Source organism: Lactuca serriola, chromosome 8, assembly GCF_051521515.1.
Source record: "Lactuca serriola cultivar US96UC23 chromosome 8, Lser_US96UC23_V15, whole genome shotgun sequence".
In the NCBI taxonomy this organism is placed as follows: domain Eukaryota; kingdom Viridiplantae; phylum Streptophyta; class Magnoliopsida; order Asterales; family Asteraceae; genus Lactuca; species Lactuca serriola.
The window spans coordinates 293,808,943-293,826,840 of NC_136415.1; the positions used below are offsets into that span (position 1 = coordinate 293,808,943).

A 17,898-nucleotide genomic window follows, 5' to 3' on the forward strand; every position below is an offset into this window, starting at 1 on the left:
GCACCCACTACGTTGCCTTGATCTCTATCACTTTATCTCTTCGCGTTCTATCACTCTATCTCCACCGATTACTCTTCTCTATACAAAGTGATCCTCTACCGTGCTTTCTTGGTTTCTGTTTTGGGATTAATTGATCCGCTTCTTTTATTTAATCTTAACTAGTAAGTGAACCCATGGTGAACCACGGGTCGGGTTGTTTTTGGGGGTTTTTTCTGTTTTGAAGTGGGTTTTGTTCTTAGGCCCATACAGTTAGTGTTGATGCTGGTAAATGTTCTATAATTTTTTTTAGGTTTTCTCTTTGTTGAGTGTGAATCATTATAACTATCATACTCATAGTTTTCTTAAAAACTAACTATTGAAATTATATACTTTGTGTATGTTTTTTTAATTTAAAAAACTATTAGTGATTAGTTTGCACATAAATTTCAGATATAATAATTATAAAACTATTTCACTTTGTTATATATAACTCCCTTACAAGGTAAAATATTGTTGGCGTACTGGTAAAAGAAACAATGTGTTGTTTCACAAAAGATAATTCCTTGGTAGGCCTAAACTGTGATGGATCTGCACATGAGCATAAATGGTTAAATTAGTCATTTACAATTGTTATTCAAAAATAAACTAAATTCATAGCAAATACATGATGCTGATAATAGTACCTGCGCCATGGGGTACAAGTTCCTCAAAAATCTCTTTTCCCCATAACTTCCACTTACGTGTCTGCATTCAGCAAAATTGGCGCTTTTATTTAAGTGATTCCTAATTTTTTGAAATAAGTAGGACTTTTTTAATCATCATATATATTAGAATTCCACGGGCATATTAGTGTGAGGTTGAAGATGCATTTTAAGATTTTTGTAAATAGGTCAATGGCATCCATTGTAACATTTTAATAAAAAAAAACAATATTATAATATGTAAAAATAAATTAAGATTCTAACGTTTGCTCTTCGAAAATTCATTTTGAGGGCGTTATAAATTACATGAAACACGACCAAGAAGAGAAGAATATAAAGATATGCAATTGATGCAGTTGCTCAACTGTTATGATCTCCTAATATCCCTCGTCACAATAATGCAATATATATATATATATATATATATATATATATATATATATATATATATATATATATATATATATATATATATATATATCGTTATATTTGTTAGAATATGAAATATGCAAGCTAAAGTCTGTTCATTATGATGATCTCCAACTCAAGGAAGCCCCAAATGACGTTACACTTTCAAAGTTCCACCAATTTATAACATTTTAAGAATGCTTTGTAAATATTTAGTTCCCAAGCCTCTATTTCAGCCTTTATCTGTCGCCTTCTCAATAAATAACAATTTCTCTTATCAATTTAAAATCTAACCCTGTTTTTAACATTACTCCTATAAAAATTCTTCATTAGCAATGAAGTAATCCAAGGTGGGTCTTGTATATCATATGCATTAGTAACTTTAAACATTCATGTTCTGTAGCCACCCTATTAAACTCAAAGGTTACATCAACATCAGATTATTTTTGTATTCTTGAAGTCTTCTTGATAGTAATACATGCAAAGATGTAGCTAAACGAAGAAGTTGATTATTTTATCATTTAATAATAACAAAGTATACAAATAGTTGTTTTACAAAACACATTATCATTCCATTTAATTAAAGGTGTAAGTAGAAAGGCAAGTACCAGTGTTGAACATAAGCTACACATGCATACTGAAACATTACCAATTATTTCTTGCATTTGTTTATTAACTTGTTTAACAACATAAAATAAAAAAATGGTAAAACTGAAAAGTATGTTGTTATTTGGTGCAGTTCAACAACACTTACAATACACTGCTACCATGCATACTTTATACTTTGCCTTAGATGCCTGCAATCATCCTACAGTTTCAAAACCAAAAATATGAACAATTTAAAAGTTACCATTAATTCTATAAAATATAATAATTTATAACGTAAAAACAAAAGGAATTAAGAGAAACTAATGGAAACATGACTAAACCATTCAACCTCTCCTATGGCATGGATGAAAATATAAAAAGGAATATAACACTTGTGACAAAGGGTAGATTAGAACTGACATGAACCAATTGAGTAATCCTTAATTGCTATTTACAAACATTTAAGTCATGGGACTTGTTGCAATGATCTAACTTACAGCAACAAACAAAAGAAACATGAAGAAATCCATCAAAAACTCAATCAAGTTAAAAGATTCACATTTCACACACCTGAATTCATACAAAACAAAAAAAGAAAGGTTGTGTAGCGCATATTAGACTCATTGGAGAGAATCAAGATGTTTTCCGAGAACACTGTAAGATAAAATAGAAAAAATAGGAAAGATGTTAAGATATTTGAAGTGATGACTGAATTTCATGGAAGACACTATGATTTGAAAGAAAGTTACGTTGGAGTAAGCAACCAGTTTTGAAATCAAGTAACTGAAGTTCATTGAGACATATGAACAAAAAGTTGGTGTGCAAATCAATTTTTTTTTTTAATTCCACCACCAACGATACCACTATTTATGATATCCTTCTATACCTCGAACGTAAAGGGCAAAAACAATGGAAAACTTATATTAAAACTACATAAAACACAAACATATATAAGAATTTGAAGGAAACGCCCACACGGAATTGAGGGTTCAAAGAGAGTGATGTATGTTCTGGTTAATACCAACCGATAGTTGCCATCAATGTTTTTTTTATGTAATTGGAAATCCTTAGCGATTACATACCTGACTTGTCGGGAAATTTAGAAATATTTGAAGAACGCACGTTGAATTTCGTTTGGTTCCTGCTCCTCTTTCGATTTCGATTTCGAATTATGGGGTTCGCTCGCTGATTATTTTGATTTTTGAAGGATAATTGAGATTGTTTTGGTCCGACTGGTGATGTGTTTGGATGGTTATTGAGATTGTTTTGGGTTTCGATTTGTTGGTGAAGCAGAGGATAAGAGGAAAGACGGTGGAGAAAACGTGGAAGCATAAACTGTGAAACATGTGGCCGATGAAAAGAAATTCGACCGGTAGAGAAGGCGATGGGTTGAAACAACCAACAACATACCGAAATTCCTCAGATTACATGCACTTGGTTACAGGCGTTTGGTGGCGGAAATAGAGCGCAAAAGTTTTTGGTGAGAGAAATCGAAATCCTATATTTTTGGATGAAGTCGTCGGGAGAATCTAAGGAACAGTGGGAGACGAATGAAGAAGAAAGGAAGATAGTCGGGGAGACGAATGAAGAAGAAAGGGGCGGAGGAATTTACAAAGTGATGTGGATGGTTACAAACTGATGTCGATGTTAAACTTAGAAGGATGTAAACAATAATTTTGTTAAAGTGATGTGGCGAAATTCTGAAACGCCGAAAGTTTACTGTTGTCAGATGCGTTGGGTTTTAATATATGTATATAATGCTCATACGATTTTCCGTTGTTGATTGTTTTTGATACAACAAAGGTTGAAGCGGTCCACTGGTGCTCCGATTCATCGACCCCACCTTCTCATTGCTGATTGTGGCTGCACTAGATAGTACATTCGATGGTTTGAACAGACCAACAGTGCACCAAATACTCCTGCGACATCACAGACTCGATACTTCCGTTTCCAGATTTGAAGATCATGGCTAAGGAAAAGCCTATAGAAGGAGTGAGTAATCAGATGAATGCGATTGCGTCACAAAATCTCGATCAAGCACTTGCTCGCCGGTTTCCAGATTTGAAGATCTTTCTTTCTATTTTCTCTACACCATCATCGATCGCCACCGTCGTCCATGCCACTATCGGTTCTTTCCACAGGTTCTATTCGTTCCTTCTAGATCTTCCCTCAAATACTGATTAAAAGAATTACTTCCATATCGGTTTTTTCAGTCAATAAAAAATGCTCCCTTCTTGCCTTATATTGTTCCAAGTACTCACAAATTTAATTCAAAATAATCATGATTCGAAGTTGTAATCATGTTGACGTTGAAATTAAGTTGATGTTGGTTATAGAAATTTCAAACAATTATAGGTGATACTGTCTAATTTGGATTTTTCCTTCCTGCACACCTCGTGCTCGACAAAATGCCAAGTAGAAAAATATTGATTAACCCATTTCAAGAACTTTAATTTTAAGATCAACCCAACTCATATTATCCTTAACTAATGGTAATTAAAAGTTTGATTTTGTCTAATATGTTATATGTTGTGATATGATTGATTTGATGAAAAATAGGGCTAAAATGGTAATTTTGTCATGTATGGATTGACTTATTTGGAATTTAAATTAAACCATATAGCAGCAGGAGTGGCAGTTGTTGGTGGGGACACATGTCATCTGAAGAACATGCTTAAGGCTGCAATGTTTGGTGGATTTGGATACATCGTAACATGCATAATGGTTTCAATACAGGTGTTGCAGTTGGGCCTTACATCTCCCTCCCTTACTACCCAAAGGTTGATAAGAGAACAACATGTATTCTTTTTTAATGACTTAATATATAAAAGTCAAAGGTTATTTGTCCACATTAAGCCATACAAGCTTTTTTACAGGATGATGAATCTCTTGCAACATGACTGAGAAAAGGAGTTGCTACCCATGGAAGAAGAAAGGCAAAAGGAGGAAGAGACGCATGAGAAACTGGAATAAGAACAGGTAATTATCATATTTATAGCTTTTTATTTGTAGTAAATTTCCTTCTAAAAAACAAATTCTTATCAGTTTTGAAGTTACATGAAGTCAATTGTGAATGTAGCCCGAGAAACTAAAATTGGATGTTGATCGTGTAACTGCATAACTTGATGATGATCCTAATAAATGTTTCTTTCATTGTTATATTTGATAGAAATTAATGAATTGTTTATTGCAATGTATTTTTACATAGTGTACTAAATTAGTAATGGCAACCGGAATTTTGATCTGACTTTGTTTATTTTGCTGAAATGAGAATTGGAATCGAGATACTGAGAAGGTTTTGGTTTATTTTCTGCAATCATTGTGGGTTAGGTGGTTGTTTTAGGTATTTACCTCAGTCAATTGTGAATTATCTAGCATTGTTGGGTTGGAGTGATGGGACTAATGATGATTTTTTCACCCTTGACCAACTAGGTTAGTTCATGTAATGTAATCTTGTGTTATATGCACATAATATGCCCTTTTTCGTCTTCTTAAATAAATGTATTTCTTTTTTTTTCTGTTACAGTTGAAAATTTCCCAATTAATTGTGTCAACAAATTTGATTCAACCAAATTGAGATAATGCAAATAACTCATTGTATTATTAATTTCATCATTAGCCTTTTATAACTTTTGTATTTAAAAAAAATAAAGATGGATGAATGGCTTGCATTCAAAAGCTCTTCCCATGGAAGAGTTGATAAAGACAGTTGGTGATCAATGGAAAAGCTCTGACATCCCTAAAGAGTCAGAAGGGATCTTTATAGAAGTAAGAATATTTTATATTATATTATATTATATTCTAAAATAAAAATTGGTGTTACAATATATAGTTTTTTCTATACAGGATACTTATAAGCTTTTAGAAGGTGGGGTTGATGTGATTACTGATGCAGAAAGGTCACTGTAAATTTGAAGTGGCAGGCAAGTTTCACCATTCATAACTATGGATGGATGGATCTAACATACAAATACAATTGCCATATTCCTCACAACCACCTCAAACGATTAGGCCTACAAAATGTTGAACTACTTACTTGGTACTGTAAACGGATGTAAATTTTTGTCTGTTTCTGGGTTATAAATGATGTATAAAAGAAATGTGCTCTTCCTTATTCCCATTCCATGAACATATGCTTTTCAAGATTGTTTTTTAATCAGTTTTGAAAGTATAAAACATCCATTGGTGATGCGGGAGAAATTGTGATTAAAATAGACATTTCTACATCTAAATGTGGTCAGATCTATAAATAACAATGAGTATATACTTCTTTAGAACATGCAATGAATTGAGTTTCCTAAGTTTGAAATCCTCATCCATGCAGAAAAAGTATTAAAACGCTATGAAATACCTTTCAACCCCGCAACGCGGGAGATTCTTCACTAGTTAGATATAAATTTTGGGGTGTCGTTGTAAATCCGGTTATATTACGGCCTCATATATGATTCTACTATATTAGAAAGTGTTGCAAAACCATATCACATATAGCTTTTCAACCTAAGTTATAAATGAAATCAACTACTATACTTTTACCTTGTTGTAAGAATAACATTTTTTTTCATAAAATCCTATAAGTATATTTTTAGGTTGTAAGAATAACCTTTTTTCATAAAATCATATAAGTATAGTTTGTTCGACTTTTAACCCATTTGACTCGTTAAAGATAAATATAATTAAAACAACCTAGTCTTAGGTATATGGTTTGAATGACGACGTCGATTCCGATGGAAGTTAAGAACCTAATAATCACATTATGGACCATGAATAATAATTAAGACACTTATATATTTGGCCCCAATGACCAATGTACAACAAGAATGACGAAAAAGAGTTTTTTCCTCCTCCGTGACTCCCTGTACAAAAAAATTGCATCATATGATCCCTAATGAGACACCTATCAATATGGCTTAAAATGAAATGAAAACATACATAAAAACCATTTGTTTTTCTAATTAGTTTTAAGATATGTTACTTAATCGAAAAATTAACCAATTAATTATCATTTATACATTAAGCTCATGATTAAAAACACAAGAATGATATAAATATGCAAGTAGAAAATGTAATCATAACATAGAATAAAAGCCTATACAAAATTAACCATAATTAACCAATTGTTCCATTGATTCATCCAATATTGAAAATAAAAATAATTAATTATAATAATAATAACAATTAAAATGATAGAAACTTATACCAATACCGATTGCAAAACCAAAATGATAAAAGCCTTTTGAAATTGTCTTTTATTGTTCCTCCAAAAACTCCACCCATAATCAAAATATTGATACAAAACTTAGCCTAATCTAATCTAAAAGAAATGAATTATCCAATAATATTAACTTGTTCCAAAAGTAAGGAAGAGCAAAAGAAAAGAGAGACACCAAAATCCCCCTCCCCCCTTTCTCTTTCTCCTCTTGTGATGCTTCCAAATGCCATATATTTTGTGTTTTGTGGAAGGTGATTCATATACAACAATTTCTAATTTAAAATTATATATATATATATATATATATATATATATATATATATATATATATATATATATATATATATATATATATATATATATAGGTTTAGGTTCATTTGAGACCATTCTAATTTTGTGAGACCGTAAGACCAAATCTAAAAATAATTTTAAAATGCAAAATAAATGGAAAAATCAATTTTTTTTAAATATTATTTTCGGAATTTGAACTAACTAAAAAAAATAAAAAAAATAAAAAAATGCGTCTCACAGTCTCACAAAATTAGACCGTCTCACATGAACCTAACCCTATATATATATATATATATATATATATATATATATATATATATATATATATATATATATATATATATATATATATATATATATATATATATATTGTTGAGTACGGAGAAAAAAATATTCGAATCATTTTATATATGTTGCGTTTTTCCTTACTACATACTAACACAAAAAATGAGATATTACTTTATATATTGAGCTGCTCTATTAATTTTTTTAAGCTGCAAAGATTATTCATTTGTGGGTTTCAAAAAATTAAAGAATGGGCTTCATATTGGGCTGCCAGAAATTAAGAAATGGGTTGTAGATTATGCTACCATTACATCATGTTCGACATCACTCTGTCCAACTGTTTACCAGGCCAAAAACTGGACCAAACGTCTTCCCAATCCATTTATTTTTGGTCAAATCAATGAGTTAGGAAGACACCCTCAAAATTTCAGCTCAATCGGACAATGTTTGCATTTCCATCTAATCGTTTGAAGAAAGTCAACAAGGTTGTCAAAATCCAAAAATCTCTTTATATAACTTTTTTTTATTCTTGCTCACGTAATTTTTCTACGTGACTTCATTCGCGATTGCAAGACATTTCATGTAACTTTTATAGATGCTTTAAAGTACCAACCCGCTCGTACAAACCTACACAAAATTAACTTAAATGGGTAAAAATATCTACAACAAAAATTCTAATGACTTAATGCAACAAAAATATTTAAACTAAAATCAAATACATGCCAAAATAAATACTAAAAATCAAAGTGATCACCACTCACCCACCTAAAAATGATTTCAACATCCTTATATTATGTTACTTGGTGTGAGATCCGTATGTTATACGAGTTTGATAAAAAAAAATTAAATATAAAAGTTTAAACAAAAAATTTATTTAACTTTGAAATTTTAGATTTAAAATTTAAAATTTAAAATTTGAATTAAAAGGAAACATATTAAATACTATGAGTACTAATATTATAATTTATTGATTATTTTCAATTATGGCAATTATTAATTGAGGTTTAAATATAATATATTAATTAAGAAAAAATAAAAATATAAGAAAATAACAAATGGAAAAATCATTTAATCAAAAATACCAAAAAATAACATGTCTCCAAATTAATGAGAGAGTGACGTGTGGCAAAATTATTTTCATTTATTAGGGATGATATATATATATATATATATATATATATATATATATATATATATATATATATATATATATATATATATATATATATAATGAAATATTTTGTTCGTTTAAAAAGATAAGTGGCATCACATAAATAAAAAATAAAAACAAAAGACAATACATAAAATAAAAATAAAAAATATTGCATAAAGAAAATTTAATTAATTAATTTATTTATTTTTTATTTTTTTATATTTTCTGGATCATCTTTTGCACCGCTAACATAGTCTCGATGTCTTCACTTTGAACATCATCGGATGACACTTTCAGAATTTGCATATCAGTGATAAGTCAATATTTTATGCTCACAACTCAAAGTAATCTTCTCTTTTTTGTAGTTCAATGTGTTGTTTTGAGGAAATTGTGTATTTATACATATACTGGTTAGTAAAAAAATATAGTTATTTTTCTATAGAATTTAAAAGAAAAAACGATAAAAAAATTGAATAGAATGTGGTTTTGGCAACAAATCACCACATCACGTCTATAGGGTTTGAAATTTGCACGTTATAACACATACCATGTAGGCATCAAGCCCCTTTTGTGCTTCCAATACCATACAACATAATACGTTCCGATAATAATTATCATTTCAAAAATATAGTCATTTTAGATTTGAATCTCACAAGTTTCAACCAAAATAGGTCCATCTAGGGGTGCAAATGAGCCGAGTCGAGCCCGAGCCTGGCCAGGCTCGACTCGGGCTCGTTTAAGTTATATAAGGCTCGAGATCGAGTTCGGCTCGGTTCGAGCTTCCTTGTACTGAGCTCGGTTCGAGCTCGTAAAGAATTATACAAGCTCGGCTCGGGCTCGACTCGTTTTTTATCTGATGTGTCTAAATAAGCTTAAGCTCGGCTCGAGCTCGTTTACTAATACCCTAAATCCATAATTTCCTTAATATGTTTTTATTTTAATATATTTAAATAATATTAAATTATATTATATAAAGGCTCGTTTAGGCTCGCGAGCCTAATCAAGCTTAATGACATAGGCTTGAGCTCGAGCTCGTTTAATAAACGAGCTTAATATTAAGCTCGAGCTCGGCTCGGGCTCGTTTAAAATCGATTTCGAGTCGAGCTTTTAACGATCCGATCTCGAGTAGCTCGCGAGTAGCTTGACTCGTTTGCATCCGTAGGTCCATCATTCCAAAATAAACGATAATTCGATTTAAATTGTGTGCAATGTATGATAAAAAAAAAAACTTGATTAAGAATAAAATGAATCAAATAAACCATGAACTAAACTTTGCCCAAGTTGAACTTGTACCTACAAAATGTTTTAAATAATTTTCCTTGGAAGACTTTTAGATTTCATCAAATATATAACTACATAAACAAAGAAATGATAACCATTCTAGATATGTGTTTCAGTTTCATCGAATGTAGAATTCTAGATAATGTTTTAACATAAATAAAGGACTAAAAAGTAAAATAGATTATTTATTAAAATTAGTATCGATAGTGATTAGTCAATATTAAACTTTAATTGTTTCTTGCTCTGTTTATTTAACCTCTTCATCTCCCCCGATTCCCACACCACTCCAATCAAAATTTCCATTTCGAATCTATTTTTGAGAATTCTGCATTTGTAATTCCTTCACAACTTACATCAATCAGCAGCATGGATCAACCTGTTCATAATCAAGATCAAGAATATATTACAATCGAAGACGATGAAATCACTAAGCCGGATTCCGATTCCGAATCAAATACCAAAGTAGCTGTTCCCAGTTACTGGCAATCTGGAATTTTCAGAAACAACAACCAGTTGATGTTGCGTAGAGTTGAGAAAGGAACCAGTGAATACGTGAATGTCGCGAGGAGTTTTATCAATGGGATGAGGAGTTTCGAGAACCATGTTGACGTCGTTGCGATTCACCGGAAGAATTATAAATGGAGTGTGATGGATGAGGCTCGCGCGGAGGCGTTTAGGCGTTTTGCGACGGCGGTTGCCAATAGAAACGGCGGAGATCCGAACATCAGGTTTGGTTGGTACGGCGGTTTTCGTGAAGAGATTCGTGACATTTTGTGTTATGGATTTCGTCGATTGGAAAACAGTTCGTCATCTTATGGCCGCGGTGTTTACTTCTCTCCGGTGAACAATTCAAATGCGAGGTTAGTAACATTTCCTCTCGATTCATTCATATCTCCATTCTTTTTATCAATTTATTACAATTAAGTTCATTATATGCTTCAATTCGAATGCGATTTTGTTTAAATCTGTTCTTGGTGTTCATATCAACTGTTCTTCTTCTTCTTCTTCCAGTCAAAAATCGATAATAGCTGATTCAGATGGAGCGATGCATGTCTTACTATGTCGCTTGATTTTAGGGAAACTCGAACCAATTCCTTTTGGTTCACAAATCGATCATCCGACATCGACAGAATTCAATTCGGGTGTCGATGATCTTTCATCACCCAAGAGATACATCATTTGGGAACCTTACATGAACACCTTCGTTCTTCCCCTTTTCATCGTCACCTTCAAAGCAAATTCATTAATAGGTGAAAATTCTTAATCTCTATGACCCAATTTGTTAAACAGAATTTGTTTCAAGATTGATAATCGCATTTTTTTAGGAGTAAGAAAGGAAAGGTGGCATGCTATGATGAAAATTCTGTTGACGAACTTCCCCAAGTATCTGAGTTCTTCAAAGATGGCTTTTATTAAAAAGCTTCATTATGATTTTTATGTAAAGTTTTTCGATTGAATCTTTCTTTCTTTATATCATCGCTTACGATGAATGAGTTATTAAATCTAATGATTAATTAACATTTTATTTTGCAGAAAAAGAAGATATCAGGAGAAACATTCGTAAGAAACTTACGAATAATTGCTGGAGATGATATTATAAGGGAGATAATTCGAGTTCATAATACATCGTAAAAGGCCATATTTGTTGATGATATCGTTAGATATTATATCGTTTTTGGGTGAAATGTTTTGGGATTTTGTTAATTGTATATGAAGGTAAATTCACATTTAAATAGAAAAAAAAAAAAATACCACTTTGCATAACAATTTATTTTAGTATGTTTACTATTCAAGTCAACAAATTCTAGGTAAGGATAGTGTAAAAAACCAAAATAAATAAACGATAAATAGTTTTAGGACAAAACTGCAAAATTGGTCCCTGTGGTATGCATTTTTTTGGGGTTTTAGTCCAAACCACGACTTTTATGGCTTCGTGGTCCTTTTGAGCTAGTTTCGTTGTAGATTTGGTCCCTCAGTAAACTGAAATGACTATAATACCCTTGGGGTGTTTATTTTCTATTTTTCTTTCATTTTTTTAAAGTTTAATAATGTTTTATTCAATTTAATAATTAAAATATAAAAGCTCTCTCTCTCTCTCTCTCTCTCTCTCTCTCTCTCTCTCCACATGGGTTAAAATCAGGACAAATAAAAGAGAGATCGGAGTTGCAGGTTTTGCTGTCTGTACCTTTACTCGACTTCATCCCTTTCATCTCCGGTCTCTACCTTTCTATGGTTCACACACGATCACCCTAATTTCATCCAAACATGATGTATAAATTTAGACCTCTCAGACAACAAAATTGCTGGAGAAATACCAAGTTGAATCTAGGAGGTTGGAAATGGAGGTTTTTCATATCTGAACCTTCCTCCGCTTTTTGTCCTCAATCTGTATTCCAATCGCCTCACTAGGGTGATTCCGGTTCCACCACAAGTTGCTGCCTTCTTTGATTTCTCCAACAATCTTTTCAATTCTTCACTTCCTTAAAGCATTGGGGTAAACCTCATTTATGTCTATTTCTTTTCAGTCTCTAACAATTTACTCACTGGGGAATCTTGGGGGTACTAAACCTACGAATTGTAAGCAATGAAGATCTAAATTAGATGCAAGCAAAAAACGAAATCAGATGAAGATCATCGCCTCCTTCCCAAATTTATTCGCCAAGGGTTTTTCAGATGGTAACTCAAGAATCGAAAGCCTAAATTTGAATCAAAACCGAAATTGTGCGTGTTTATGTGTATTAATTCCCTCAAATGGAATCAGATAGTGTGTTTCTGTTTTTTTTGTGTTTTCTCATTTCCGAAATTGATTTATGTGTGTGTTTTTCTTTTTGGAGAGTATGTGTTCTCATTTTTTGAAATCAATTTGTTTGTGGGTGTTCATCCCCCATAAACTGATTTGTATGTGGGTGTTCTTGAATGGCATGTATGGTATTGTGAGTTGGATTCCCGTCCGACAGTACACAACGAGAGTAAAAAGGGAAAGCAGTTGGTGTAGTGGGGTGGCGAGCTGCCTCCGGCGGCTTTCCTACCTTCGGTGTTGGAGTCCGGCTCGGATTGACGAGAAGGAAGGGGAACAACAACAACGATGGATGGTGGCCGGAAAAACAACTCTACCTCCGGTGGGGAGTTTCTTAGTCGTAAATAAAGGAAGAGGGGGTGGAGTTTGTAGAGAGAGAGAGAGGTGGGTCTCTCATTTTTTTTAATAATTAAAATGAATAAATAATTATTAAATTAAAAAAATTAAATTTAAAAATGGAAAATAAATACCCCAAGGGCATTACAGTCATTTCACTATTCAGAGGGACCAAAAACGCAACGGAACTAGCTCAAAAGGACCATCGATCCAAAATAGTCGTGATTTGGACTAAAACCCCAAAAAACTGTATACCACAGGGACTATTTTTGCAATTTTGTCTAGTTTTAGGTTAGGAAAAATGATTTACAAGCCCAACGAAGTTTCTAAACTGTTCAAAAAATCCCAATCATGTTTTGTCTGTCCAAAAAAACCCAACGAACTTAACATTTTCTTTAAAAAACCCAACTAAGTTACACTTTCTTGAAAGTCAAATAAGAGAAAAAAATGACGTGCCTTATTACCGGATCGGGAAAATGACTTGTTAGACCAACAAAATTTCCAAAACGTTTAAAAAACTCCAATCATGTTTTGACAGTTAAAAAAACCCCAATGAACTTAAACAAAACAAAATTGAGATTTTTTGAACGGTTTGGAACATTGTTGGGCTTTTTAGACAAAAATTTAAGTTCGTTGGGATTTTTTGAACATACAAAACATGATTGAGATTTTTTGAATGGTTTGAAAACTTTGTTGGGCTTTTAAGTCATTATTCCTTTTAGGTTAAGAACGTAACGTATCTATAGTTTTCTAACCATATATCCATAAATTTTAATTTTTCAACAACAATAGCAATGTACTTTATATTTTTACGAATAAGGTGATAAAGCAACATTATTTTATTTTGCTATGAGTATGGACAATGTTGTTTATTTGCTTTTATTGTTATATAGATATATGTATGCTTCTAATAATGGATAAAAATTATATGTATTCTTTTAATGTGTGTAAAATAACCAAGAACATTACTATTATAAGTAAAGAATTGTAAGTATGTTGGTGTAAAAAATATCTAAGGTGGTTGAGTTGAGTTACACATTATTGGTAAAAGAAAATATAAGTATGCTCTTATTATTGTGGGTAAGGAAATAAAAATATATTGCTAATATGGGTCAAGAATAAAATGCGTTGCCTATATTGAAAAAATAGTAAAGTACATTGTTACGTTATGCAATATACCCTTAAATATCGAAAAAAGTTGAAAAACTAAAGTAACACCCACAAATTTGAGCTATTAGATGTTTAAGATATAATAATACTATCTCCGTCCCATATTTATCGTCCGTTTTTTATTTTTAAAATATTTATTTTTCAACTTTGACATTTAATATTTTTGCAATTGATATATAATACTGATGCAAAATATTTGAATGGATTGTGTTTTAAATGTCTTCTCATTGTTATAAGTTGCATCAAAGATTTTATGACACAAATATAAATATTTAAGGTTAAAGTTAAAAAATAAATACTTCAGAAGTCAAAAGTCGACAATAAATATGAGACATAGAGAGTAATAATTATATATCTTATCGAACAATTAAAATCATTGAATAGGGTAATTGTTTTTTATACGCGTTATGAGCTAATAAATTTTTATCATATATTCGTATACATGATATGTAAACAAATATTATTAGTATTATAATATTGGTAGAAAAACTTAATATAAAATTTATCGTTAAGCGATAAAATAACATTAAAAATAAAAGGTTATTTAGGTTAAATAATCTAAACGAAAGTCGTAGAAACCGTAACCACGAGCCCACAGATATAAAGAACACTTAAATCTGACTTCGTATGAGGAAGTTGTGATTTTTCGAAGTTTCGCATTCGACACGATATAATGTATGTGTCATAAAATGTGAGATAGAGTTCGGTTGCTCGTTAAATAAAACATTTTAAATGAAAGTTGTAGTACTATTTGATACGAAATCGACAATATAAAGAATGTCGAAAGCGAAGCTCGTATACATGTTATTACATGTTACCACACTCAAAAGGAGCCACATCATCATCCTAGTTATAAATGGGTGTTATAACACCAAATATGGTAATGGGCAAAACCAAATAACATCTAATAACACCATTTTTTTTTATTTTATTTTATGTTTGTAATTCTCATTTCTCTATTTTGTTTTATTTTTTTAATTTATGTCATAATAATTTTTAAAAAACATATGAATTAAATAACACATGATTAAATTAAATACTAATTAAAAAGTACATTACAGCGAAAAAACATAAAACAACATTCCAACGAAAAAAATAAAACCATGTTGGAGGTTCGTCTTCCGATTGCTCCACAATAGGTGGAATTAAACTTGGTGCAGTTCTTGCTTATTTGAGTCAATTTGCTACTCAACATGTCGTGATTATGGTAATTTTCATCTTTATTCAAAAGGCTACGAAATTTCCCGATCACGGCTTCCCAAAAGGCAACTCTTCGCATGTCGTTTCCTTGCATTGGATTTTTTGATGTCCCACACCAAGCCACCGCCAATGCGTACTCCTCGTCTGCGGTCCACCATGTTAGAGGTTCGTCTTCCGATTGCTCCACCGCAACCGCTTTCCCTTTCCTTCGTGATATCCCTTTTTGGTCCGTTTTTTCCGCCCCCCCCCCCCCCCCCCCCTTGCGTCTCGGGTACAGTTTGTTGGGTGGGTTGTGGTTGTGTGATATTTTATTGCATTGTACCAAATGAGTTGAAAAGATTTTGTGGAAGGGGTGATACAGGATTGAAAAAATTGTCTTTAGTGTTGAGGATGTTCGCATACATTTCGTATTGTGCAAAACCGAGAGGCGGATGTGTATTTGTATTTGGAGGAGGGATGTTGGGGTTTTGATCCATAATATTCAAAAGATAAATTTTTTGAAGAATTTGAAATGTAGTTTGATATGAGATAAGAAATAAAATGGATATATATATATATATATATATATATATATATATATATATATATATATATAGGCGTATAGAGGTAAAAACATTCAAATTATTTATTTATTTTTTATTTTTATTTTTTTTTACATTTTTGACCGGTTTACAACGGTTGAAAAATGAAATGTATACGTTGAGCCTCGAAGAAATAGCCGTTTTCAAGCGTTACCACGATAACGTGTCGTAACGTAACACGCAAAAACGCCACCGGGCGCGGTGTTCCAGGCGTTATAACGCCGTGTTTGGAGGCCACGTCATAATAACGCCATTAGGCGTTGCCCGCTCCTAGCCGTCTAAGATCTAATCCCTAATCTAATCTAATAAATAAGTAAAATTTGTACAAGTGGTAGTCAAATAGCACCCCAATCGAATTTTCCCACTCTTTTTCATAATGTTAATTTCCGATATTGCCCAACATTAAACACATCGATTGCTTAATTGATGCATGTCAATTTGATTGTTTCCTGCAACATTCAAACAAATGGAAAGTAAATAATCATTATTTAATTTAAAACGATAAAGATATCTTTCAAATATATCATGCTTATCAATTCCTTAAAAAGCGTAAGTTACCTAATCAATTTATTTTAAATACATTATCACCGTTAGTTTCATTCACAACGAATCCAAATTTTAGAGCAAAAGAGAACGTAATATTATATCTTGAAGTCGCCTTCTGTTATTCTTTTAGGTATGGTATTAAAAGTTTTTGTTATGATTATTGAATGTGTTCATCTTGAAGTTGCCTTCGATTTGTTTGTATATGTACCTGTTACTGTGTGTATATCTACATCTGTTTGTTTGTATGTAAATGTATTTGTCACTGTTAGTGTATGTATATATTTGTAATAGCGATGTAATATATTGTTTATAGTCACTCTTTATGTCAATGGTTTAAACATTGTATATGTATCTGTTACCGTGTGTGGATATGTATATCTATCTATTTGTATGTGAATGTATTTGTCCCTGTTTCTTTTTTCCCTGATTTCTAATTAGTTATGGCATGTCATTATTAATGAAATCGAAATTCTGGTATGTATTGTTAATTTGATATACTGATTTATTCATCAAATTAAAAAAAAAAATTGTTGTCATTCCTTGGGTTATTACTTTATATCTAAAAATGGATTCAATAACATGCAAATAGTCAAATTTTGCAAGAGTTTTGTATTCACTTTTTATCAAATAAATCAATTTCGGTGTATTCACTTTTTACAATGTGTATATGTACATTTATTTGTTTGTATGTTTGGTTATCTGTTTGTATGTTTGGGTTGTAAGTTTGTTTCTTTTTTCCTTGGTTTCTAATGAGCCATTTCTTTTATTTCCATCTTTATCTACAAATGACTCTTTTGAGCCTTTGTACATTGTTTTTGAGAAAAAAAAAAAGCTGAGAGGTCATCATATTTACCATTGATGAGTTGAAATCAACCATGGCATATCATTATTAATGAAATCGAAATTTGGGTATGCTTGCTTTGTTAATTTGATACACAGATTTATTCATCAAATTGCAATTTTTTGTTGTCATTCCTTAGGTTATTACTTTATATCTGGAAATGGATTCAATAACATGCAAACATTGAAATTTTGCAAGAGTTTTGTATTCACTTTTTATCAAATAGATGAATTTCGGTGGAGTTATGTATTCACTTTTTATCAAATAACGAGTGTTTACAATCATAGGAAAGGATACCCTTGATTGAATATAGATGTACTTTGCAGATTTCGATAAACAGAAATTGAATGTATATGTAACATTATGTCGAACGATAATGTTTTCCATCTATATATGTGATGTAATATGTTTTTAACTTTTTGCATTTAATACTAACTGTTTAATTATAAAAAAAAGTTAATACTAATTAATTATGTTAAGTGTTTAAACAGTATCTGCAAAAAGTTTATAATGTATTGCTATTTTATCATTA

The 17,898-nt window shown here is 31.3% G+C and overlaps 2 protein-coding genes and 1 long non-coding RNA gene across 6 annotated transcripts; 2 read left to right on the forward strand and 1 right to left on the reverse strand.

The window, feature by feature from the left end:
• Nucleotides 1–218: 218 nt before the first annotated feature.
• On the reverse strand, nt 219–2,896 carry LOC145070522 (uncharacterized). 2 transcript variants are annotated; one of them, XR_013689976.1, is made up of 5 exons: nt 2,759–2,864; nt 2,247–2,330; nt 1,843–1,896; nt 663–723; nt 219–567 (listed from the first exon to the last, which is right to left on the reverse strand). It is a non-coding gene; the product is annotated as an uncharacterized LOC145070522 (long non-coding RNA). The 2 variants fall into 2 exon arrangements; XR_013689975.1 differs by lacking the exon at nt 2,247–2,330 and having other exon boundaries at nt 2,759–2,896.
• Nucleotides 2,897–3,466: 570 nt separating this feature from the next.
• Nucleotides 3,467–5,790, forward strand: LOC145070521 (glutamate--tRNA ligase, chloroplastic/mitochondrial-like). 3 transcript variants are annotated; one of them, XM_079017460.1, is made up of 5 exons: nt 3,467–3,817; nt 4,300–4,456; nt 4,553–4,655; nt 5,330–5,444; nt 5,523–5,790. In XM_079017460.1, the coding sequence occupies exons 3-5, from the start codon at nt 4,573–4,575 to the stop codon at nt 5,583–5,585; spliced, it is 261 nt and encodes an 86-aa protein (XP_078873586.1). In that variant the 5' UTR covers nt 3,467–3,817; nt 4,300–4,456; nt 4,553–4,572; the 3' UTR covers nt 5,586–5,790. The 3 variants fall into 3 exon arrangements, with proteins under 3 accessions (XP_078873586.1, XP_078873587.1, XP_078873588.1); XM_079017461.1 differs by having other exon boundaries at nt 4,303–4,456; XM_079017462.1 differs by having other exon boundaries at nt 4,306–4,456.
• A 4,395-nt stretch (nt 5,791–10,185) lies between these two features.
• On the forward strand, nt 10,186–11,583 carry LOC145069769 (putative inactive poly [ADP-ribose] polymerase SRO3). The gene is made up of 4 exons (XM_079016715.1): nt 10,186–10,755; nt 10,907–11,145; nt 11,221–11,333; nt 11,429–11,583. The coding sequence occupies exons 1-4, from the start codon at nt 10,262–10,264 to the stop codon at nt 11,525–11,527; spliced, it is 945 nt and encodes a 314-aa protein (XP_078872841.1). The 5' UTR covers nt 10,186–10,261; the 3' UTR covers nt 11,528–11,583.
• Nucleotides 11,584–17,898: the final 6,315 nt, after the last annotated feature.